The following is a 26072-nucleotide window of genomic DNA, read 5'->3' as shown; positions in this document are numbered from 1 at the left end:
AAATATGTTTTAATCAATTATTGGTAGGCTTAGGATGCATTATGCCAAGGTTAGGAAAAAGTGGTTGCATCGGCAATGAATGAATAAATAATCATTGAAACGCAAGTGATTATTAGTAATTAGATAAATAGTGAAGTGAATATATTGACATTTAAACTCATTCTAATGAATTAATTTAACCTCTTTTAAATTGTTTTCAAGAAGCTGAGTACTCTTATGGACGGATAAAAAGAATCATTTCTGCAACTGTAAATCACTTTTACAAAACTGTTTCTTCCATTCACATTGTTCAATATAATTTCTAGTTTGTTATTACTTTCATTATAAGTTTATACAATGTATTTCCCTTCATTTTCAATCATTCTTCTTGTTTTCATCATGATATCTTCAGATGTCGAATTGGTTCACACCCAAAGCCAAAATATGTGCAATAAGGAACCAAAATCTCAAAGTAAATGTGCTGATGGAAGGATAGTGAGCGACGATCAACTGGTACAATTTTGTGCTCAACGAAGATACACTAAAGTAATAAGCTATTTAGCTAACACCACACCAAATCCAAGAATTCCGAATGCGGGATTAAATCTCCAACCTAATTATTTTATAGCTTATTGTAGAGAGGATGTTCAACCACATGGAGCTGATTATTGCCGTTATTTCAATGAATATTGCGCATCAAAGCCTTAAGGTGGTGATCTAACTTGGAAAAAATTGGTATAGTCTTATCATATTTCCTTGTCATTATTCTGAATTTAACTTATTATTATGAAATAAAAGCTGAAATTTATCGTCAATTCATTGGTCAATTCCCGGTCTTCCCGAAGAGACTGTCCTTGAGTTAACTGATCTGATAATGAGGTTAACACAAGTTTTAAAAACTTGAAACTATTGCAAATGAATTGGGTCGAAAGAGTGGTGAAAAACTGTAATTGTTTCAAATGGGTAATAGTGTAAACTCGGTAAACAGTAATAATTAGCTCAGGTTTTGTTGAAAATACTGGATCACATTCATGAATTTGTTATGAAAACGTTTTGATCAATCAAAGTGTTTTATTTAAACATACAAGTGGAACCCCCGATCATGACTGATCGTAATTTTTTCACTGAAATGCAATAAATTCAATCCAAATTTAAAGACTCAAATTCTTGATGAAAAACCATCGTCAATGAGAAAAACTAAAAACTAAAATAAAATCTGGTTATACAGCTGAACAAAATGAAATCTTGTTGTACAGTTAAGGTACAATATTTTTCACTTAACTCTTTACTCGAAAGACAGTTTTACTTATCCTTCTAATCCAACAATAAACCATCAACCTGATTAACCAAAAGTTTTTTCCCCAATGTCAATAGTAAAAGATACGGATTCTGCATTTTTTCCCCTACCCTGTTTGAACACTAATTTCTCAGTAACCTGAATTCCGAGAAAGTTCGAACTATTTTTTGCGATTGTAGTTTAATCATGGCTTTCATCCTATGTGAAAATTTTCTTTAGAACCCGTTTAGTTTGGCCACAATCTTCCCGCAAAAATTTCATAGTTTGACTTTATATATTGTATAGATGTATAGATTTATTTATCCAATTATTTACCAAAAAGCCTCTTGAGATGACAATAATACAATTTTAATAAATAATCATCATTTGTTAATAAGTTTTAAAGGTGATATAAATTGATTATAATTAAGTGAACATTTTGTTGATAAATTACATTTGATTGGCAAAGTAGCCACATTACAAGTTGAAATCATTACATTACCGAGTTGGGATATTTTCGCAGTGCATCAACTCGCAACCTAATTATTGTTTTTAAGTTGATAATGACAATGGTAAAGTTTCATCAAACCGTAGTAACCGTTAATAATTCATTAATTTGATTTTTACTTGGAGCTCTGTTTATTGGTCCATTTAACTTAACCCCATGACCATGTGATTGAGTCACAATGCTTGTTGACTGCTTTACTAAACCATGAGTAGGCTTATCTGTTAAAACATTGCCTTTAATGACACAACCTTTTATTGTTTCTCTAATTGCTCGGTTTTTGGCATTGGACCCACTAGATCCAGACGAGGAGTGATTGCCCCCACTACTTCCTGCCCCACCGCCGCCACCACCACCGTGATGCGAGGTATGCTCTATAAATTTACTAACTCTTGGTTCCCTTTCCTCTGAATGCTCTCTAACGGCACACATTTTAATTTGTCGCAATAACATTTCTTTCCTTTTTCGATCTTTTGCTCTTTCAGAATGTTTCTTTCTTTCATCTTTATTCCAATAACGACCCACTTTTAATTCGGACATTGCATCGTCATCAGTTGTTAACCCTAACCGTTCTTGGTTGATAATTTGTGCTCGTTCTTTCAATATCTTATTCCTAATGGGTTTGCGAGTTATATATCTGGTTCCATCTGGACGCTTTTTCACCTTCCATTCCATATTTACATTGTTTGGATTACAATTAAGTTGGTCATCTATTTTGATCTCTTTACCATTCCTATTTGTATCATTTTTGTACCCAATATTGGATGGACCGAGAATTATATTATTACCAGTAACCTTATCTTTAAACTTAGATAACGACGGTGAATTTACCATCTTTCCAAGATGACGGAAATACCTGGACGGGTTAGTTGGACTATTTACTGATACTATTGTGGGTCGTGTGTTAATATGACTAGCAGGATGCACCATGTTTGGTCGATGATAATAACTTGCTGGTGAACTTTCCTGATGAGAAGTGTTTGTTCCACTGATATTGTGACTATTTGATTCAAAACCTCTGGCCTGACTTTTCACTGGTTTTATTTTTTGTTGCTGAACCATCGCTTGACGCAGCATTTCTTGTTGAAGCTTTATGGTGTGTTCAAGATTGGCTTTGGTGGTATACATGGTCGTCGTCGGTCCTATTGTACTGTAAATGTTTTCCTTCTCTTCCCGAGTATTCTTACTAGCATGCTTGTTATTATTACTGGCAGTATTATTGGATGATAAATTGGGAACTACTGGAATCTTTACTGGAATAGGCAAATTAGGTGTACGCTTATTTTCAATCACGCCAGGAATCAATATTGGTCTACCAAGATGCATTTGATAAGGCTGGAAAGTTTCAAGGTGTTGCAACCCTTTATCATCCGTTGTTTTCAACGATTTACAACAGGTAGGACAAGATTCGCAACTCATAAGGCTAGCAGCATCAGACTCTATCTGAGTTCCTTTCTCTTCTGTAGTTACTTCTTTATCTTCCTTTCCAATTTGATTGTTATTCAATTTTTCTTGTTTGCTATTACTAAAAGTCTTTAGATTTGGTGTATTTGATATAAGATGATCTCTAGATGTATTTTTGGTAACCTCATCTGTTTCAATCAAATGTTTATTTTCCATTGGCGATCTTGCAGTTAATCCTGGTTTAAAAGATGATGGACGGTTCGACATATTTGTTACTGACGATGTTGGTGGTGGTGGCAAAGTTGTGGGTAATCCACTTTTGATCCATCTTTTGATCGATTCTTTCTTCTCTGATGGATGCATTTCTGGTAATAAATCAGCTCCTGGTTTAGCTGCTGGTAGTTTTGAGACCGGCTTTGAATTTACTTCTGGTGGACTTGGTTTGGGTTTGAAAACATTTTTTGGTGGTTGAGTAGGTGTTGAAACTATCTCGGTTGATGCATAATGACAATGTTCATCGTAAACTGCTCCATTGGTTCCAGTTTTCCCATCATTGTTATTATTATCAATTTCACTATAAGGTGATGCTTCAGGTATTGGCTGTTGGTTAATCTTTTCAGATTGATATTGCTGTATATTGGACATATCTCGATATTTCTCATGTGATAACATTTGTCTTTTTCCTTCCAATGAATTTTCAGATGAATATGAAGCCGATCCCTGGCCAGAAAAGTTTGGTCCCCTTAATGGTTCATTAGATCTAATTTTATCAGATCCAGTTAACTCATGATCAGTCGAGCAAGTATCATTGGCTGACTCTGCATCAGTTTTGCCCATTCCACTGTCTTTTTCATCTTTATATTGACCCGTATAACCATCATAAACACCATTGGATATTCCTGAAGAGCTTTTATTACCCTGATCATTGACTACTGATGCAAGCGCGTAATTATTGCCTATCTCTGGTTTACCCTTATTTGGATCCAATGACAGTATATAAAACTCTTGACTGCAATCAACAATGGAAACATGATTAACATCACCTCCTTCACTGGACTCAAATAGTGCTAATCGTTTGGCTAAGGATCTTTCACAACACTTGGAATGATCATGATTAATATTAGGTCGACCAATGAGTAGACTAAATGAACTTATTTCACGTCGAGAAAGAATTGATTTAGCCTCATCCAGGTTGGCAACTTCAGATCCATTGATTTCTAAAATTTGGTCACCGATTTTGATTAAACCAGAGCGCTCAGCTAGTCCGCCAGGCTCCAATAGACTTATATAGACCTCACTTCGCCTAATATTACTGGACTCGTTGTTATCATTTTGCTCGGCAACCTTTGATTGTTGGCTCTCTTCTTCAACTCTATGCCCATTGCCCTGATTGTGATCGAATGAGGATGAAGATGATAAAGAATTGGCATTCCCCTGCGAATACTGTGCTTTCTGATATTGTTGATTCTGTTCATTTTCATTTAAGGCTAGTGGATGGTCCGAAGAGAGACAAAGGCCAAGACTGTGGTTTGGTGAACTCCGAGTTAAGGAAACATCCTAAAAAATAAAATGAGAAAAAGTAAAAGAGAAAAGAAGAAATTAGATACGGATTGAATCTTGATCAAAGAACAGTTTTCATTGGAATCAATTCATCATCATGGGATATTGAGCATGAATAAAGTTACAAACCTAATGAAGATAGTGTAGGATTCAAGTGGGAAGCCCAGAATCAAACCAAGCAAAGAAGAGGAGCAAAAAAGAATGAAATAAATGAATTGGAATAATGATAGCTTAAAGCATTATTCAGAGAAGAAAAGCTACGAAAATGTTGGAACAAGAATAGTTTGGATGAAAAATAGGACGAATAAATGGAAAGAAAACAAGCAAAGTCAAAGTTGTGAACAGACGTTGAAAGGATTGTCCTAAGGATATATTGGAATTGGGTTTGATGAGTTTTTCTGTAAAAGACAATAATGGAGGAAAGATGCAAAGAGCTAAAGTAACGTTGGAAAGGAACGAGTCCAAACGAAGGGAAAGAAAAAAACTCGAAGGAAAAAGTGATGAGAAATGAAGATAAATCACAAGTAAACTTGGAAGAAGTAAAAGAATGAATCAAAGGAAGAGAAATTAGTGAAGAAATTTCATTACAAAGCCGATATTTTGTAGCAAAAAAGCTCCTTCTCTTGATCTTCTTATTGAACAAAAAGTTATCAGTTCGTATGAACATGAAATCATCTAATCATCGATGATTCTATGTTTCAATGTTTCACTTTTCTAACATTAACAATGTCTTATCGAGACAACTCACTTGAACAACTCATTGTTATCCCAATCAAAGAAGCTTACAATGTTAGTAATGTAAATTCATGTAAGGCCTGAACTTTCATTTTATTCAAGAATTTTCTCATTCCTTTTCTTGTTATTTTCTTTTCACCTTTTATAAGGTCTTTTTTCAGTAAAAAAAGAGTGAAAAAAATAGTTCAATCAGATGGAATCAATGATAACGAAAAAAAATAAGAAGTTGAAAATAATGAGAAAAGGCTTTGAATAGTTTGAAAATGTCATTATAAGCAATATCTTATACCTAAGCTATTGCTTTATATGCACTTGATTTGCAAAGTTGAGGTAAGAAAACATTTTTTACACACTTTTTGTTCATTGATCGATGCAAACTATTGAAACTAATAATGATCTTTCCTCACTTGATTCACTCATCAGCTTAATGGATATCAACCTGAACAGTGGTAAGAAAATGATACTTAATGAAACCCGCTGGTTCCATTATATCCTTGGATTCTTGATATTTATACTCACATCTTTAGTTTTTTTTTCTGAACCTGCAAACAGCTTTAATCATCTTTTCTCATTATTAGAGTCAAATGGTGGAAGCAAGCAAGGAAACAACTCACAGAAAGATGAAGGATGATCTTGCACTAAAAGTATCATTATTTCACTCCCAGTAGAGTGAAGGGAGGAAAATATGAAGCAAGAAGGAAGAAAAGATGATTTCAAAGGTGCCTGAAGAAAGGAAATTTTTCTCAGTTTTCCAAAACTTTAAAGTTTGAAATAATAAGTGAGTAGAAAAAAAGAGAAGAAGAATTCATTTCTCATCTTTTTCAATCTCTCTTCTGATCCATGGACTGTATTTTTTACTAGATTTATCTATCATCTTACACCTAACTCATCTTTCTTCCCTTTAAAGGTACCTAAAAAAGGATGATTATGATGGAGATGCTTGGAGGCAGCGAGCGTGAAGCTACAAATTTTGGAAATTGAAGGAACCAATAAACAAGGAAAAAGTAAAAGATAGGAAAAGATGAACAAGAAAAAGATCAGAAAAGATAAAGAATCAAGAAGGAAATATAAATATTTTACAATTTTTTTCACAAGAGGAAAAGTTATTGGATTTTAAGTTGAAAAAGATTTGCATCATTTCTGCCTTTACCATGGATGGTGATGATGATTCTGATGAGGGTAAAAACTGAATGCGAGAGGAAACAATTTATAGTGGCAAAAGCAAGTCAAACTCAACCATCAACCATCAAAACAAAGTGTTTGTGTTCAAGCAAAAAAAAGAGAGATGAAGATGAAGAGCAAAAGGCAAAACTTAAAGGGATGAAAAGTTACTAAAGAGGGATGAAGAGAGTTTGGATGTAAAAAATAAGGTTCACAAAATGTTAGGAAATGTTGTGATGGATGGAAAAATTTTCATGGTAAACACAACGTATTACTTCTTTACATATTTCTGTCTACTATTATTATAATAATATTTATATATCAACTTGAATTTGAATAGGAAAGCAAAATATTGATATGTAGATAGCGAGTTGAGTAGCTTGATTCCTGATGCAATTATATTACAATTTAAACCAGCTTAACAATGTCAGTTGAATGTAAAATAGAAAAGAAGAAGATATTTTTCTCTCTTCTTCAATCATCCAGAGTTATTCAGTTTTCCCTTCTTTCTCATTTTCCTTTCTTTATCACTTATTTTTGCATTGACAAAAAAAAAACAACTCTTGACAGGGTTCAACACAATGCGAGTGGAATTGATTTAGCATTGAAAAGGGACAATCAGAACAGATCTAATATACAGAATCAGGGAGAGAAAAAAAGAAGAGAAAAAATATCAAGATTCTGTCAACACGAATGAATCTAAATTAAAATGAGACAAATATCAGGAGCCAAAAATTGGAATCCATTAAATGGAAACAATCACCATTAATATCATTTCATTTGCATCAAGACAGTAAGTGTTGAATCCAATCCAAACCTTTAAACGTTACATTTGTCTCAATGTTTCATTTTACACCTTTTTTGCTACTTTTACAGATACAAAGACTGACACTCACATGATTAACCTGATGTCATCTGATGAGATTGAAATTGTCCACTTTACCTGATTATCAGCATTTAATTGGAAAAGTAATTGAAACAAGTGTATTTGTTGAACCGAATCTCAGGAGGACCTCAAGAATAATCATTTACGCTTTTTTGTAAGGTTTTCATCTTTTCTTTCTTATCATATAACAATTTGATATTATTGTTTTATTAGTTTTATTTTTCTCTCCCTTTTTTAGATGATTTTCATTTCGATGTTCAATAAAAAATAAGGATTCCAAGATGGAAGCGTGAAAAGAGCAAGAAGCAAGTGGCTAAGCTGGAGATGAGGATGGAGTGGGTGAAAAAGATGAGGAAAGGTGAATGAATAATGCCCAACAGCAGCAGTTGAAAATTGGCGTAACTGGAATGAAACAAATGAAAGAGACAAAGAAAGAAACTAGGTTTGTTTTTTGTTCCTTTCTTCAAACAATTCTCCTTACATTCGGTAAAAAAGGTCACTGATCCATAAAATCGATCAGAAAATGAAGAAGATGAAGAAGATAGTTTAAGATGAAGGATGATGAAGAAAAAACTGATGAATTGTATTTCTTTCTCTTGCTTTTCCCTCTAGTTTCTTGACAACCTTTTTGCGTGTTGTTATGGAGATCTTTCAATTGTTTTTTCCCTTCGAATCGCAACTCCAAGGCAAAGGAAAAACGAATCTCTATTAAGATGAAATTTTGATAAAATTTGTATCCAAAAAGTGCACCAGTGGTGAAAGGACAAAGTCATAAAAGCAAGATGCTTTGGAAAATGCAATTTCACGGAAAAAATATTAAATGAATTTACCATGAGAAAAATGAAAGATGATTTGTTTGCATATTTGACTACCAGAATTGATACAGCAAAGTAAGTATCTTTCCCAAGATGATAACAATATGTTTACCCTAATCAAGTAGATTCAATATTTACTCATATTGTCACCTTTTTATTTTCAGCTGATTATGGAAACTGGGAAACAACACGAACCTCAATAGTTTGTTGATCATCATTAACAACACCAAGAAGGAAGGAATAACGGAAAATTGAATGTAAAGAAATCTGGAAACGGGTCAAGCTAAACTATTTATTGGTATTAAGATGTTGCAGGTTTTTCCAGGATTATATAATCAAGATTGATGTGAATCATATTTCCACTAATTAGATGCTCTCAACAAATCTCTGCTAATCAATTTACCAATCATCATGGAATCAATTTTTCTTTTAACCAGCCAATTCTTTTCCATTATTATAACAAGGATTAATCTCATCTCTCAATCTTACTCGTGTACACTTTTTTTTCTCGAGTTGTTGCTGTTTCTTTTTTTCTTGCTGCTGCTCTTGTTTTCCTAGATTGATTAACTGCAGTATCAGGGAAACATTGAACAGCCAGGAGTGATGAGGAAGGGAAGGTGATAAACAAAAGGACAAGAAAGTATAAAAAGATGTAGCCTTAAAAAAAGCAACTTTGCCACAATTACTTTGGACAAACAATTTATCGAGTATGTTCAACATACTAATGTATTAATATAAGAAGCTTAATAATATCTATTACACGATTGTATAAATGTAATAAGCAACATATTAATATATTATTATTGTTATTTTGTGTCTCATCAATGGTTCTTCAACATGAAATGAGATTAGGAAAAAAGTTGAATCCATGAATGATGGTAAATTAATTCAATTATCAATAGCAAGCTTGAAGTTTCAACTGTTGATTGGAAATCCCGAGAGTCTCATCAGTTTTTAAATGTTCAACTAAATTGGATAAAATTGATGGTAATAACAAGTTGAAAAGTAAATTAATATTAGAAAGTAAATTTTTCGTTCTATCAATCAATTTTACATGTTTTCAAGTGAGATGAAGTTTAACAACTAATCCAACTAATTGATTTGTTGAGTTGCGAACAGAAAGCTCAGTGTTCAGTTCAAGTTTCAATAGATTGATTGGTTGCAAAGAGAAAGCAATTTGAAAATTAGTCCAAGTTATTGAACAGCTTTTTTATATCGATTTTTAATCAAATGAAAAAAATGTTTTAAAAGCAAAGGATAATCTCTCTATGGATACAAAGTTTCCAGTTGAATAAACTCAACAACAAGCATCATCATGAACAAGATGATTACTGATGAAATATCAATACCATGCTCAGTATTGTCTAGAGTATATTAAGTAAAGTTTCAAAGGCAACAAAAGAGTAAAACGAGGAAAAAAAGTGAAGACAAGAAAAAAAAGTGTTTAAGCAAATTGAAGAGTAAAAATCATTAAAATGAATTGAATCGATGAAGTTATTACATGGAAAAGGATTAAACACTGACAATCACTTAATGTTACGCACTTCAATTAGTTTAATCAATGCAATTAAAGCCAACCTTAACTCACATTCAAGTCACTGACCAAAAGTATAATTGATTTACCATAATAATCATCTTGAAGATCATCTTTTCACTTTACTGAAATGATTCCCTCAAGATTGGACATTCAACTGTAAATTAACATTTTCATAATCATTTCAATCAAATTGTTCAAACAAAATTGCCTTTGACCATCAAGCTAAAGGCTTTAGAAAATTTCATTTCCATTGATAATTGCAAATCGACTTGAAACTGAATGTTCGACTTGAAATATGCTTTTTTAAAGTCAAATGTTCAACGATTATGTCGAGATGATCATCACTTTACTCGAGTTACAGTGTAATCATCATTACCAAGAAAATAAATGTTCATCATTGGTATTCATATTAAGTTCGAGTTGGAATGAAAAACCTTTTTTCTTCATCAAAAGTCAACAGGGATTTTCATTAAGAAATGTTTCCATCTTTGTTTCACTGTCAAACTGTATTCCTATTATTATATGTACATTAATATAGTAAAATTGGAGAAACGTTATCAGAATTACTTGGGATTTTGGATTCATCACAACCCATCACTTTATCTATTGATTCAAGATTTTTTGTCTCTTCTCAAAATTTTACCCACTTTTATCCAACATCTCATCATTTTCATCATCATTATCAATGTTAATCTTTTAACCTTTTTTTCATGGAACCCAAAAAAGGTCTTAAGATGGATCAATGGAAAAACCATCGTCATTATCAACATGAGAGAAGTGAAACAAAAAAGGATGAGAAACATCAATGTCATGATGGAAGGAGAGATGAAAAGACTGAATCATCATCACTGTGAAATAGTCTGATGTAAGATGAAGAAACTAAAAAAACGTCTTCTTTTCATCAAAACAAACGGAAGTAAAGTGATGATCATCTTTACCATCATCATCATTAAACATGAAGTTAAAGTGCACAAAATGAGGAATCAAGTAAAAGGAACCCAAAAGATGCAAAAAATGGGTTTACAAATAAAAGCACAAACAATCGCCTGGAGATGTAAACTGCTATTATTGTTAGTATTTTGACAAGTTATTGTGAAACGAAATATTAACTGTTGGCAAAATTTCTGTGAAATTGGTAGGATAAGTTACATGATAAGCCTTGTTAAATCTTGTCTATGAAATGTAATCTTTCTCATGATTGGAAAACTAAATTGAATATTATCGTTTGGATTTACTTTGTAAGATTATCTGAGTTGGAAACAATGAGAAACATTATCACTGACAACTAAACCTTTTAGCACACAATTTTGTATTTTATTTCAAATTCATCATTCAACTCTATAACACTTATTGATAAGATTTTATTTATCGTTATTTATATGTGAGTTTCAACTCCTTTAATGAACAGAAGATGATTTATGATTATTTTACTTTCCAATTAACATTAACCTGAAATTGATTTACTTTCAACCTAAAATCGATGGTAATGATTGATTATACCAAGAATTTGCTTTTGTTTAAAGAGTGAATTCATCTTTGGATGAAAGGTAAATTTGTATTTCATTTGCATTATTTTGCTTCTTAAATTGTGATGAAAATGAATAATGAATAGAGTTAATGATAAAATGGATAAATGGTTATGATGATGGAAATTGCAATGAAAATGTTTCTTTTTTTCTGTATTTGAATATTTTACTGTTTTTGTTTTGCTTACCGCATATTCAATGGCATCACACTCTTCAAGGATATCATCTTCATCATCTTCGTAATCATCTTCATCTAGCTCATCCTCATCGTCTTCCTGTGAATCCTCTTCATCGGTTAACTGGCCAAGTGCATGAGCCAAAAGAATCTGATTGATTCCTTGAAATGCTTCACGGGAAATTGTTGATACAGATTCAAGTTTCTGTTGATCGTTTTTATCAATTAATAGAGATGATTCGTCATTCAATGTTGGTTCACTTGGTGATGGTGGAGGTGGAAGTTGATCATAATTCCAACCAGGAAATTCAATTGTTGATGGAATTAACAGTGATTCTAATCCATTTAACAAGTCCGTTTGGGTTGACACATTCATCAAACATTTACTCTGATTTAACAGGTTTTTTTGTTCCGAGTGTAAATTCATTTTGGTTGGAGCAGCTAAAGATGAATCGGAATTGGAACGCAACATTTCCATCATCAAATCAGGATGAGATGAGCCACAATCATCATTATTCATCTAATATAAGAATAGAAATGATGGAAAAAAATGTTTATAAATTTCAAGTGAAGAGTCAAAATGAAAATCAAAATCAAAGTTACATTTAAGTTACATGAAAAGTTACATTGGAAGCAACATTTGAAGTAACATTTGAAGCTGATAAAATTGAATAACAAGATTATCATTATTGTTGGAGAATAAGTGAAATAAGAAAGAAAATATTCTTTTCATGTTTCCATTCCTATAATCATGCATCGCTGAATTTTCCCTGAAAACTAAATAACATCATTATTTTTCATCATCAACATCATTATCTGAAAATACAGTTACAAGAATCACCAGCAATTACCAATGTATTGGATTTTTGCTGTTGAAAAGTGATCAACTTGGTTCCTTTTCATTTCAACACTTAACTTTATTATTTACCATTAACAGTTGAATCTTCATGAATCACGATTATTCAATGGAAATCTTGTCTTGTGATTATCATTGAAATCATTGACTTTATCATGGAATGGATAAAATTTCAATGGAAAAAGGGTTTCACCTAATCGACAGTCAAATTGAAATTTAAATGTAAACCTAACTTAGACTAACAGTGAACAATTTAATAAATGGTAAGAAGTAAATGTTGATTGAATGTTTTGTAAAAGTAGATTGCAAGTAATGAATTGTGAATATTTGGATGGAAAAGGGTTTTACAAGAGTTTACTGAATTGGCTGATCTTGAAAATTATCTGAACCATGTGAAGATAATGAACTCTCAATGCTGGTTTCATTGGGAAATTGCTTTATTCCTTTTGTCAACCATTAATTAACTCAACATCAACTAGAGGAAATTTGTCAATTTAATAACATTTTCTGGTGATGAACATTAATTTACGTTAATGAACCAATGCTCAGTTGAAGAGTCAATTGAAAAGGTAAATGATATGTTTAAATGAATTAATGAAAGATCACAATCAAAGAGCTACAAATAAAAAAGTAATGTTAGTCTAATAAAATGATTAATCAAGCTGAATAGCGGTAAAGACAATTGAATCCAATTACAAATTCAACCATTTTATTCAAATTCAGTCATTCAACTCAAGACCAAACCTTAAGTCAACCAAAAAGTCATTTGACACAAAATTTGTGAAATCAATAACTTCCAAACTTCATCATTGGAAGTAAAATTTACAGATAATTTCATTTTCGGGTTTGACGAAATATCGAAATTAATTTCTTTCAGATTCCAATACAGAAACGATTCCTTCAACAGAATTTTCTTCGAACTTCCAAATTGAATTTAAACTCAACTTGAAGTCTTGGTTATTCAGAGTTTTGTCATTATTTGGGTTTTCATTTTTTATATTTTCTGTTTTTGGATGAAGACAATTAGTCTCTGCTTCTGAACAAACCATTAATGAATCTGATGATTAAGTAGCGAAGTGATGATAATGAATGTTGGAATTTCTTTTTCAGTGACAGTCAGATTGTCATCATGAGTCTGGATGATTACTGATGATTTAAGTTGATGTGAAAGATGTCATAATGAAGTGAAAATGAAATAAGAAACTGTAATGAAAGTGAAAGCTTAAGGTTATTGTATCAGAATAAAGTGCAATTAATGAGACTAACTTGACAATTCGAAAAAAAAAGTTCTTTGAACCACACTGAGAATGATATTGAATCTTCCTTTTGTTTCAACCATTGATGAAATTGGAAATGTTTGGATGATGCATTAGACTGTAATATCTTGAATAGTGGAAATAAATGAAACAAATTCCGTTGCCTCACAATAATGGTAAACAGACTGAGATTTACAGGGAAACAAAGTAAAAAGATGAAGATAATAACTCTAATGAATGTAATCATGTAAGATTAATTTGTGTTAATATCATTTCATAGCCCAAGGTTTCCTCCAGAAGCACAGATAATGAAATCTTTTTCATTATTAATGATTAAATAATGGGACAATCAGGGAAACTAAAAATGTTTCCAAGCCTAACTTTTCACCGAATATTGAATATATTAGTTTTTTCCATGAAAAACTGTTGAAACAAAACTTGCTATTCCATGTAAATGTCTATTAAGACTTACTGAATCATTGAAAAGTGTGATCATTTTAATGATATATTCACTAGTTTAGTTGCTTTTTTCACAGTAAATAACATGAACGTAAAAAAAGACTCAGCATTCTGATTTTTCATGTAAATTGCTTCTTGAATCATTTGAGATGAAATGGAAATGCAAGTAAAACATTGTTTGATCGTTGAATGCTGGCAAATCTTGGGAACCATTTGCAAATGGTTTTTGAATGGGAGTGAATAAAATGGACTGAAAAAAAAGTGAAAGATTACTCGAGAAATCAGATAAAAGTAAAGTCAAGAAAATGATTCTAAATCAGCATTCAAATCATGATTAGATGTACAAGATGAGCGTTTTGCATGAGGAAAATCAATAATCACAAGTGATGAATGAAAACTTGAATATATAAACAGATTGTAAAACGATGAAAAATGCTTTACTTTTCCCACTGACATTGTGTGCTTGGTTCACGTTTTGGGTAACAAAACAAACGCTTCACAACTAACAATACAAATCTTGTAACATCACTTTTCGCATTTAACAGTTTCTCAATAATGCAAAATAACCCAACGATGCTGTTCAAGAGTAAGTCAAGTCTATGATTGAGACTCTGAGCAGGGGAAATGAAAAAAGTTCATCGAAAAAAGAATCGACTAAAAGTAAAAAGCAGAAAAGTCCAAGACAATGAATGCCATTTATGTTCATTGGTTTTACACAAAAACAAGAACTGAATTAAATCAATAGAAAAGTTGGTTTGACAAAATGCTTTGATTATTTCGAATCAACATTCATTGCGATTCATTTCATTCAACTAACTGAGACTTTTGTAGTTGATTGAAGTGACAAAATATTTTGGTTGCTCTGAATGTTCACAAGTTATTTGAGTTGATTGTTAGTTGTTATTTGAAAGATTTTGAAAGTCGAAGCAAAATTAATGAATTGCAACTCATCAAGTATCAGTTAAGAGGAAGTGAAAAAACAACCTTCAAGAGCCAATTAACTGATTTACGGAGAAAAAATTGAACAGAATGATTAATTATCAGTTAATTACAATTAAAATGAAGTAAATTATTTTTTAGTTCTTGGAAGCCAAACATGTTATGAATTATATTCAATTGTTTACTTACTGGGAGTGAGAGATTCAGTTTAACCAGAAATGTTTATTCATTTAGCTTGAAATAAACATGAAAAGTAGCTCAAACTTATCGACCAATAAATGCTTATTGAGAAATGAAAATTTTTTGATGAATTTTTGGAAAACTTTTTTTTCCTTTGAAATGATAAGTTTGTTTATTTGGTGCAAGATTGGATGAATAACATGAATCGCAAGTGGTAAAGGAAAGAGTTTTCACCCTGAACGTGATTAGGAAATTTAATTAATTAACAGACAGATAATATTTTCATTTGATTCAATATCAACATGAACAACACTAGCATTCTCATGAGTAATATCATGAGAATCCATTAACTCAATTATAATAATCTACTTCAACTATTAACTAATTCATTCCCTTGGATCATCATTATCTTCATTATCACTTTCATTTGATTATCCAAACATTTATAAATTACAAAAGGAGAAACAAACATTTCAATTCAACTCGAACCTCAAAAATTGATATTCATCAACAAAAGTCACTTTTAATCAATAAATTATCATTGACATGAAGTTCACTGAAAAATATTACAATGACTGTGAACGTGCGTTGGTAATAACTCAAAGTCATCAATTGTATTACATTTAATGGTGATTTCAAGATAAAATAATAGTCAAAGGAAAATAATAACAAGAATTTGATTAACATTTCCATTCATTTCCTATCAACATTCAACTTCATCTTCGATATAATCATTGATTTATTCATTTTTCTCTGAACAGTATATCTGATTCAATTGTCAATATTGCCATTTCATTCAAATTAGCATTTCAAGATTTAATGGAAGATAATTAGTTGAATGTTCATTCTTATTGAGGTTTAATTGTACAAGTTTGGCAAAGGCTTGGAGTGAAATCGTCTTTGATTTGAATCAATTACAAAGGGAATTAATTGATTTGGATTCAATTAATTTCAAGTTGAAACTGTTTACTTGAAATGAGTTTAAGGTTAGTTTGAAAATTCATGAGATTTGGGTAAGATTCAGATGCTATTGATCAGGATTATGAAAATTGGCGAAGAATAAAGTTGGAGGAAATTGAGGGAAAATTAAAGGAAAATTCAGGGAAAAGTAAAGAAGGAAAATGTTGAGCTTTTATGCTGAATTTTAGGCTGATCATTATTGAAGCTTTTTTATGCCCAAAATATCAATTAAACAAAAGGCAAACTCATTTATCAAGCTTAGTTGAGATTATTTAATCAACAAAATGGTTCCTTTTTGGCGTATTCATTGGTTCGAGAGATAATATTTGCTTTTAGGCGAACTCTAATGAATGGAAAAGTTGAAAATTTGAGGTTTTTTTTACTGACCGAAATTATTCATCTATTCTGGTTGAGCAATTGTTGGCCTGGAATCAGAAACGGAAGCTAGTTTTCAGCAAACTTGTCAAATGTTCCTGTTATAATCATAATTATAATCATCATAATCAACAACAAAATTCAAGTTGACTTTCAAGTTGAACGATAATGACACCGAAAGAAGTCAACTTTTTTACATTCAAAGTCAAGTTGAACATAAATCATAATCATTTATGACACTAAATCAGACATTTGCTTAATCATGATAAACTTTTGTACCTCTGCCAGTGCTATTCAATTTCAGCTGATTTCCAAGCTTTATTCAAATAAAGCTTGATAACTTGAACAAAAATAAGGTTGAGTTTCAAGATTAACTTTGAATGAGAATGAGTTGAAGTAAGGAGACAAGTAAACAGATAAATATTAATAATTCAATTCAAGTTACATATTGATAAATGTTGAACCATTTAATCCATAAATATTTAACAATTTTATCGATAAATATTGATTTTAAGTTGAAAAATGACAAATTCAATAAACTTGAAAAACCATTTACAATGAAATTTTCACGATTATCTGTAAAAAATAATCCAACGATTCACTAACATCAATAAAATGCTGAAAAACAGCGTTTAGGATCTGAATTTTGGCACATTACTTTATGAAATGTTGATACAAATAAAAGTAAAATGAATTACAAGATTTGCTGTTCAACTTACAAAAGTTCAATTCTCTTTGAAATGTTAACGTTGTTTTGTTCATTTAATTCAACGACAAGAGGAAAAAAACACAACAAAATGGCTGATGAAACAATTGTTGTTTCATCAATCAAACATCCTTGTCAGTTTCCTAGTTTTTTTTACCAATTCAATTGATCAATTCTTGATTTCAAAGCTTTTTGTCCTCACAACATAAATGGAAACGAAAAAAAAAGTTCTGAACAAAATGACAATTAAGGTAATCAATCAGGAAAGAAGGCAAAACAAACAGCTTGTAAATCATCAATGGATTAATTAGCAAAATTAAAATGTCCAATTTGCTGGTCAAGTTCATGTTAACCTGATTTACCAGAAAAACATAACTCAAGATGTAAGATCTTGTCTCATTCACATTTGTAATTAACAGTTCCTTTAGCTTTTCCCTCAATTTTCATTCTTCTTCCCTTAATTTTGCTAATAAAGTATTTCTCATTGAATATTGATTGTGATTATAAGTTGATTAACCATCACTTTGTGAACGCTACAGCATTGAACATCCGCAGTGCCTCAAAAGAGTTTTCATTTTTTCTGTTCAATATTTTGATATTTTCATTTTTGCTTTGAAATTGGTTGAGACCATGAAATGTAGATTCAACAGTTCGAAGCCTTTTGTTGTTCAAAGCGTAAAATGCAAACATCGCTCTTCATTCAACCCACCTTCAACCACAAGCCTCCACAACCTTCAAGCATTGAAGACAATAAATTAAAAAATAATCTAAAGCTAAATTTGGAGGTTAAAGTTTTCCTTCCCTGGTGATAACTCAATAATGATTGTTAAACCGAGTCTCACCTTATTCATTTTTTGCGTCTTTTTTCATAATTAATTTTGATGAACGTTGATCAATCTTTATCAACCAAACAATTGAACACAACAGCAATATACGCTTAGACACACACACACATCAAGTTTGCAGATTAACTTTGAATATTAATATAATAAACAACATTGTATTAGCAGTTGATAAATAATGTAAGGAAACGGGAGAATGGAAGGAAAAAAAAGTAAAGATGAAAATAAAATCTGCTATCATTTTCAAGCAGCATTCATCATCTTCTTGAACATTCAATCTTCCCATAAATTTGAATCTTCTTCTGTTACAATGGATTATGATAATGATATCCAAAAAAAAGGTTCAATCACTTTTGATAGGGTAAACAGGGATGAAAAACTGTAAAGAAACAAATAACTTGAAAAGTGTCTAACAACTGTTCAGTTGAGCTAATCTTTCCTTTTGGCATTACAATCAATTTTAATTGGTGATTTCCTATGTAAATGATGAATCCAAATTGATCATACACAATATCCTAATTAGGTTCAATAAATCATTTGACACTTTGATTGATTGTTCAGTTGAAATTCACCCAAATTGATGGACTCTGTTTGTCTGGTCACCATACTTGGTAAACAAATGCAATCTTGAAAAGCAGAGTTCAATGTCAACTTTTCCCTTATAAATTGGTCAAAAATATTGATCAATGAAAGTTTTGTTTAAACTGGCAAAACTCGATACTTTTCCTTCTGTTTTTCATGATAAATCAACATTTAGTTTGACAACATTTTTTCCCATCAAATAGTCTATTTCAATCAATAAATATGCTTGTTTTGTTTCCATGTTCATCTTCATGTACTTTTATCACACAAAAACAGACAACTCGGGGAAAAGGCAAAATATCCTGCTGATAAATTGTATTCACTTTTTGTCTTTTGTTTTTACTTTTCTATTCAATTCCTTAACATTTATCATTTTTATTCAAATATAAATATTAATTCAACCATTGAAGGCTCAAAGGTTCAATGGAACAGGGAAAAAAGTGTTGATAAAGAAATGAATAGAAATGTTTCAATGTTGATTGGAAAATGTGTGAAGAGAAGAAAATTTTTCCTGAATTTTGAGTTTCATTTTCTCCAAATTTTCATGTTTGATCAACAATTTTCTGACTGTGAATCAATGGACGTGATAAAACATTTGCCTAATATGGTTTAAAGAGAAAAATTGAAATAATCTCTTTTTCGATCATTTTTCTTGATCAAAATGAACATTGAAAATGGTGAAAAACAAACACAACTGAGAAGTGAAATTGAATATTGAAAAGGTTATTTGCATTTTATTCACATTGGGAAAAGATGCTTTAAAGTTCAAGATTTAATATCAAAGTCAATCAATCAAAAGGGAAAGTAATTTATAAAGATCGACCAATTGAAATGAACATTGAAAGTCCATCTAAATCAGTGAGAGACTCAATGAATCGGAAATGGCAATTTCATTTAATTGTGACTCAAGTGACAACTTTTCAGTTTCAAGAGTTTCCTGAGTCAATGTGAAACAGTTTTGAGATTATTAATATCAAAGTGTTTGGCATATTTGAACATTTCATTTTTAATAACGAGATTAAAGCATTATTTTTGAATTGAACTCAAGGTTGGAAAAACTTTTCGAGTCTTTTTCTCAAGAGAAAATCTCATGAATAATCAGATGAAATTTAGAGTGTACATGGAAATATGAGAAATGGTTGAGTTTACAAAAATGTTTGCAAATTATCATGTAATCAAATGAAACTGGAGACTCATTAAAACTAACATTTATTTTGCCATCAATTTTTCAATTGAAAAGTTGTTCCTAAAATAATGCAACAAAATGAATCTTTTACCTTTTCATTAAATAATCAATTTGAAAGTTTCATTTGAAACCAAAAGTATTTTTCAAGATGATCATTAGTTTAATTAAAAAAGGAATCATTAAAGGCGAAAAGATGATTAACGGCAATTATCGATTGATACTTTTTCTGTTGGCAAACGTGTTCATCTTCAAATTACTAATCGATTTACATTGAAGGCTCATTTTATTTCAATTCATACATTTTCCTGTTGATTGGTTATTTGCTCAAAGTCTAGAGTCTTTTTCAATCAACTTTTTCCCTGAACAAAAGCAATTGATTTGGTTTCACTTTTTTTAGACGAGTCTCCATAGGAACTGTGTTTAGATGAAGATAAGATGATGCGTCATGATGAAGATGAGGATGAAAATAATGAGAAGGAGGAAGAGAAGGAAGGCGAGACGGTGAAGACCTAAGGACTTACTTGAGGCTAACCACTTGGTTGATGGAGATGAAGAGGAGGAAAGAAGCTGAAAAATGATGAACATTGTATGATTATTAGTTGGAGGAGGATAAAGAAGATGAGGAAGAGATGAGGATTGGAAAAGTATTAGAGAGAGAGAGAGAGAAATATATTCACTGGGGATAAGTTGAACAACACATTACGGTGTAATTGTATTGCATTATTCACTCTCATCATCATCTTTTCTTCCTGTGATTCATTCATTGGATGAAGATGAAGACTCACGCGCTTTTCACCGTGCAAAAACAACATACCAATTGAACAAAAAAGGTTAACTCGACTGATCAACTGTCAATGGTTATTACATTTTCAACAACCTTTATGGATTCAATTCAGGAAATAACTGCAATAGCAAAGAGAGGCAAATTGTTTAAAAACCAATAAAAAGACTCGATTATTAACCAAACCAATTTTAATGGCTCTTCTCTTTACTATGCAAACAATCATTTTAATGGCAATTTATTACTGTAATCAACTTTTATATTTCGTGTGAAACAGCTTTTAAATATCAATTAAACCAACAATTTAACCGACAATAAATCAACTGAACAGCAAATTGTATCGTAAAGGTGAAAATAATGTTTTCATAATTACAGGTTGATGGGTAAATCAGGTCTGAGTGAAGACGAAAAGAGTTGATTCAATTTTGGACAAAATTTATTCTAATTTTTAGAAAAATGAAATTTCTATTTAAATCGAGTAATTTGATTTAAGAAAATTACTGTTAAATTGAATTATGAAAATGTTAACATTAATCAGGTTTAAGAGGTTTGAGTTTACTTGAGTTTCACACTTTTATTAAATTAATATTTAAAATTATGAAAACAAATGTTTCCTTCATGATATTGTTTTAATCAGATTGAATGATTAAAACATGAGTAAAGAAGTTTTGAAAATCAAAAGATTGCATCGACAGTTTGAGTGAACAAAAGGTTCATGAATGTCAACATGAGTGAAACATGCGAGAGAATAACAAGTGAAAATTAAATTTTCTGATTAACTTGAATGTAATAATTGAGTTATTTTCCTGCTTTTCTGAATGAATTGAGAAAAATTGAAAAGTATTCAAGAAGAAGTTGAAAAAACAAGTTTAATGTGTAAAATGGCTTATTTGCATCGTATTTTCATTTTCAAGTTGAACATATTGTGAGTGAAGGAAAAAGATGTTTCCATGTTTTCATGATGATGAGCATGAACAGGGAAAAAGATGAAATTGAAAGATTTCAATTGAATAAGTGAAAGAAAAGGGAAAACGAACGAAAAGATTTGGTAATGAGATTTTTGTTGTTGTCATTTAAGCACATATGGTGCTGGACAAAATTTTTCGTACACCTCTAAATTTAACTAATTTGAATTTAATATAATGCTAAATGACTTTTTGACTTGAACAAATGGTTTCTTGAAGTATAAAATTTGAAAAAAATAACAAAAAAATTTTGAAAAAAACTCAACAAAAAAAATATAAACAAAGTAACAAAATATCATGAAAGATTATTGGACAATATTTTTCGTACAATAGACATATCACTATCTTTTTGATTTCTGATCGGAAATTTTGGTGGAATTTATGATTTCCCCCTTTAGTTCAATCACTTTGACAAGTCTTGAGTTCATTCCTGAAACTAAAGAAGATGTGGTTTCATTTTTTTCTTGATTGAGCTTTTTTGTTGCATCTTTGATGCCTTCCCACAAATCATCGGTGTTTTGGTAAGGAGGACGATCATAAACTATGTCAACAAGCATCTTCCAAACATTTTCGACTGGATTCAAGTCAGGTGACTTAGATGGCCAACTCAATAAAGCGGGTACATGCGAAGACAGCCAGTCCATTGAATGTTTACAGGTATGTATGCTTGCGTTATCCTGTTGAAAATAGTATCGCCTTCTTCCAAAATGTTTTCGCCAGATAGGCAGAGCATTAGTTTCAAGAAAGTCAGTGTAGTATTGACCATTGATCCTACCAATCATTCGGAAAACATGAACAATTCCATTCGGCAACAACATTGCCCAAACCATGACTGAGCCACCGCCCATCTGACGCATTTCTCTATCTGAATCATCATCTTCACTCATCCAACTCATCCAGGAATCTGGTCCGTCAAGATTGAATTTCTTTTCATCAGTGAAAATCGTCCTCTTCCAGTCGAAACAATCAGAAAGCCACTTCTTGGCCATTGAGACTCTATCATCTTTATGCTGTTGTTTGAGCTGTATCCTTTTTGGTTTCTTTTTGTATCTCAAACCTAAAGATGACAATGACCTTCTGACTGTCCTGTTTGAGCATCCTAAGTTACAATTTGACTTTACTTTTGTGGCATTTACCTTTTCACCTTTACCTTTCAGCCTGTTAACTTCTCTTTTGATTTTGTTCACATCCCTTGCTCCTAGTATTTTTGGACGACCAACATCTTTCTTTGACCTTTCATAATTATTTGCAATCATATATTGGACTGTGCTCGGTGTTAATTTGAATTTCCTCGCAGTTCCTCTCAGATTCTTGGTTTCTTCGTACTCTGTACGAACTAAAGCTATCAACTCTTTTGAGTGCATACTGTATCGATGTTAAAGTATCAGAATGTTAGTTTGTTGGTAATATATCTTGAAAAATTACTTACGTGGTACAGTTATAAAGATAATAGTCAAAAAGTCCAATGTACGAAAAATTATGGCCAGCAAATTTGTGACAGAAAGGAGTAAAATCGTAACTTCAGCACTTATCAAACTTTTTTTTGATGATGAACTTAAATCAACTTCTAATTATTAGATTATCACGGCCACAAGGTTAAATAAAGCAATAATATTCACTAAAAATAAAAAAAACTAGTGTACGAAAAATTTTGTCCAGCACTATACACTTAATGTACACATCAGTCAAACCTTTTTTTTAATAAAAAGCTTATTCCGTCTTCTGGTTAGTTTCATACATAATAATAATAAGAAACAGGGATTGATGAATTTCATCTGACAATTCAGTTGAGAATTCAAGTTTCAACTGAGGAATGAGTTAATCAAAAACTTGTTTCTCATTCAATGTTAACATTTTAACACTTTAACGTTATTAAATGATAAAGAAAATTGATTTAATTAAATTGTTGGGTCAAAGTTGGGTTTGCTGTTGAGTTCAAATGTAACTTTTCAATTTTTGTTTTTAAATTTTGTTCCAAATCATAATGTCCTGAAGCATTTTGAAAAGGTTTGCTTTAATTGTTGTGACTTTTTTCACCCAACAATATGTTTAGTGAAATGCTTGGATTGAGTTTAATGCCAAACTGGGAGTAAATATTGTGTGATATTAATGGGTAACCAGAATATTTCATTTGTTGGAACACTTTTCTTGTATTTTGTTCTGGAACCGATTCAGTTTGGTGAATGATTTTTGAGGGAAATTTGATAAAAAATATTATTACTGGGAATGAAAGGGAAAAGTCAAAAGTTATTCATTTGAAATTTGAGTTGAAAGCATGGAAATGAAAATAATATGAGAGTAAACTCAATCAATTGAAAAGTTGGCAGAAAAGACTGAGGAGATTCAGAGAGAAAAATGAACAAAAAAGAAGTAAATTGAAAACGATAAAAATGTATTGCAATAAACTGGGAGGTGGAAGTTATTGAAATGTAAGGTTGAATATTCAGGTTAAATGGGTGACAATAAAGATGATAAAAGTTGTACAATTGTAAATATTGACTGATAAACTTTAAACATTTAGTCGAAAAAAGGTTTTGTATATTTCATGGAGTAAGTGAGTAAGTTCATTACACTGAAAAAATCGATTCGAAACTTGGATCTCATTTGGATAAAACATTGAAAAGTGTGAACAGAGTTTGAAAAAAGTTCTGGAAATTTTATTTTCGATTTCAAATTTCATTGCATTTTCAGGTTGAGCAAAGTAAATTTTGATGAATTTCAATTTCTATTGATATTTGTAGCGAAAAAATTAGATCGAAATTTTTGTTAAAAAATTAAAGTTTCGATGATAAATTGGAATGGATAAAGAAAATTGAGAAATTAATTAATCTTAAGAAAATTTCAAATTGATATTAATCATGTTTTACTTTTCACTTTCGGTGTAGTTGGTTTGAGTTATGATGTTATCTTGTGTTAACGGTAAATTAAAAGACTGGGAATGATTTGAATATTTCAATATTTTGAAGAAGCATTTTAGTTAACCAAAATGTTGATAACAAAAAAGGTTGACAAGGGAATGAGAGCTTAAGAATAGCAGAATAGGATTGAAAAGTGTTCAATGATCTGTTCTTATGTTACCATGTCATTATGTTGGAATGAAAAACTGTTGGAAATGAAGGAAAGGAGAGATGAAAAGAAAGAAGAGAAAGGTTCAGATTCATGGTCACTGATTGATAATGTGATAAGATGAGGCAAAGAGTAATGGTGAAACTGAAAGGAATAAAAGGAGAGAATGGAAAAGATACAAATGAAAGGTTTTTAGTGAGGTTGTTGAAAAAGTAAAAGAAGATGATAATAATAATAATGATAATAGCAATAACAATAATGATGATGATGATGATAATGATCAAAGACGGAGGACTAAATGAAGGATGAAGGAGAGTCGAGGGAAAAGATGATCAAGAAAAGAGGGAAGAAAAGGTTTTTTTCTATTATTAAGCTAAAACCAATGGTCACAATGGGAGAGAAAGCAAGAGATGGAGAAGGCGGTTTGGTAAATGGATCAAGATGAAGATGACAAAAGTGATGCAGGCAAAGAAGAAGATGCTCTCAGTTTGACGGAAGTGAACTGGTTAAAGTTAAAGGACGAGGTCTTTCCCGTAGGAACCATAAATCATAGTTTAATTTGAGAGCAAATTGTTAAACATTTGGACGAAATAAACTTCACAAGGAAAACAAGTGAAAATAAATTCACTCAATAACTAGACTTTGAACTTACATGAGATTGCCATCGTATTAAAATTGAATTCATTCAACTGATTCAACATTGGAATTGGTTTTAACACTAATTCAGAATAATATTGAGCTTAGACTTTGGATTTTCTGATTTTTGGGTCAATTTCTTAAGTTTATTTTCTGGAATCATTAGAGTTCTGATTTTGATTGAATGCTGATGGAAAATATCATTATCTGAAAAGTCAATTATCGCTGGTTTCTTGGTGTTGACTTTTCTTTGAAATTGAATTTGATCGAGCTTTGTTTTTACCCTGACAATGAGTTATGATGAAATTTGCATAAAACAATAATCAAAGGATGAAAACAGTTGGAAGTGAAGGGACAAAATGAAAACAAAAGAGGTAAAGAGTAAAGATATTTTGATGGTAATGATGATCAATTTACTCATCTTGATCCTCACAACTCATCAATTTACGGTAAACCTTTTCGAAACAACGGAAGTTGAATGTACAAAAAAACTCCAGAAACTTCCGTCTTTAGAGTTTCTTAGTCCATGTTAACTGAGTTAAGTTGAAGATGCAGTTGAAGAAGATACAAATGATAACCTTTTTAACCTCACATTTTGTCTCAACAATTTTATCTTCACCAAGACACAAAAATTAAGGTTGCTCCAGTTTTAGTCATTTTTTTTGTTTCTTTCAACTGATGTTTCCTTTAACCAGCTTTGCTGTCTTTTACCACAACAACAACA

General features: G+C 31.1%; 1 protein-coding gene and 2 long non-coding RNA genes across 3 annotated transcripts in view; 2 read left to right on the top strand and 1 right to left on the bottom strand.

Moving 5' to 3' along the window:
* Window positions 1–1602: 1602 nt before the first annotated feature.
* LOC107367622 (uncharacterized) overlaps window positions 1603–26072 on the bottom strand; it is a 31525-nt gene continuing 7055 nt past the window's right edge. Inside the window, exons 2-3 of the mRNA XM_015935346.3 lie at window positions 11573–12079; window positions 1603–4721 (exon numbers count right to left, since the gene is read on the bottom strand). Of these exons, the coding sequence (XP_015790832.2) occupies window positions 1839–4721; window positions 11573–12079 (3390 nt within the window). The 3' untranslated portion in view covers window positions 1603–1838. The remainder of the gene's footprint in view (window positions 4722–11572; window positions 12080–26072) is intronic.
* LOC149094652 (uncharacterized) lies at window positions 5398–5642 on the top strand. Its single transcript, XR_016197849.1, has 2 exons — window positions 5398–5532; window positions 5609–5642. It is a non-coding gene; the product is annotated as an uncharacterized LOC149094652 (long non-coding RNA).
* On the top strand, window positions 5987–9130 carry LOC149094651 (uncharacterized). Its single transcript, XR_016197848.1, has 7 exons — window positions 5987–6237; window positions 6367–6877; window positions 7191–7413; window positions 7497–7660; window positions 7745–7948; window positions 8119–8396; window positions 8486–9130. It is a non-coding gene; the product is annotated as an uncharacterized LOC149094651 (long non-coding RNA).

The sequence above is a fragment of the Tetranychus urticae genome, chromosome 1, assembly GCF_039701765.1.
Source record: "Tetranychus urticae isolate SD_2017Ah chromosome 1, NJAU_TeUrti_SD_1.0, whole genome shotgun sequence".
Lineage (NCBI taxonomy): Eukaryota > Metazoa > Arthropoda > Arachnida > Trombidiformes > Tetranychidae > Tetranychus > Tetranychus urticae.
Note: the sequence above shows the minus strand (reverse complement) of the source record. Positions and strands in the feature narration are given on the sequence as shown.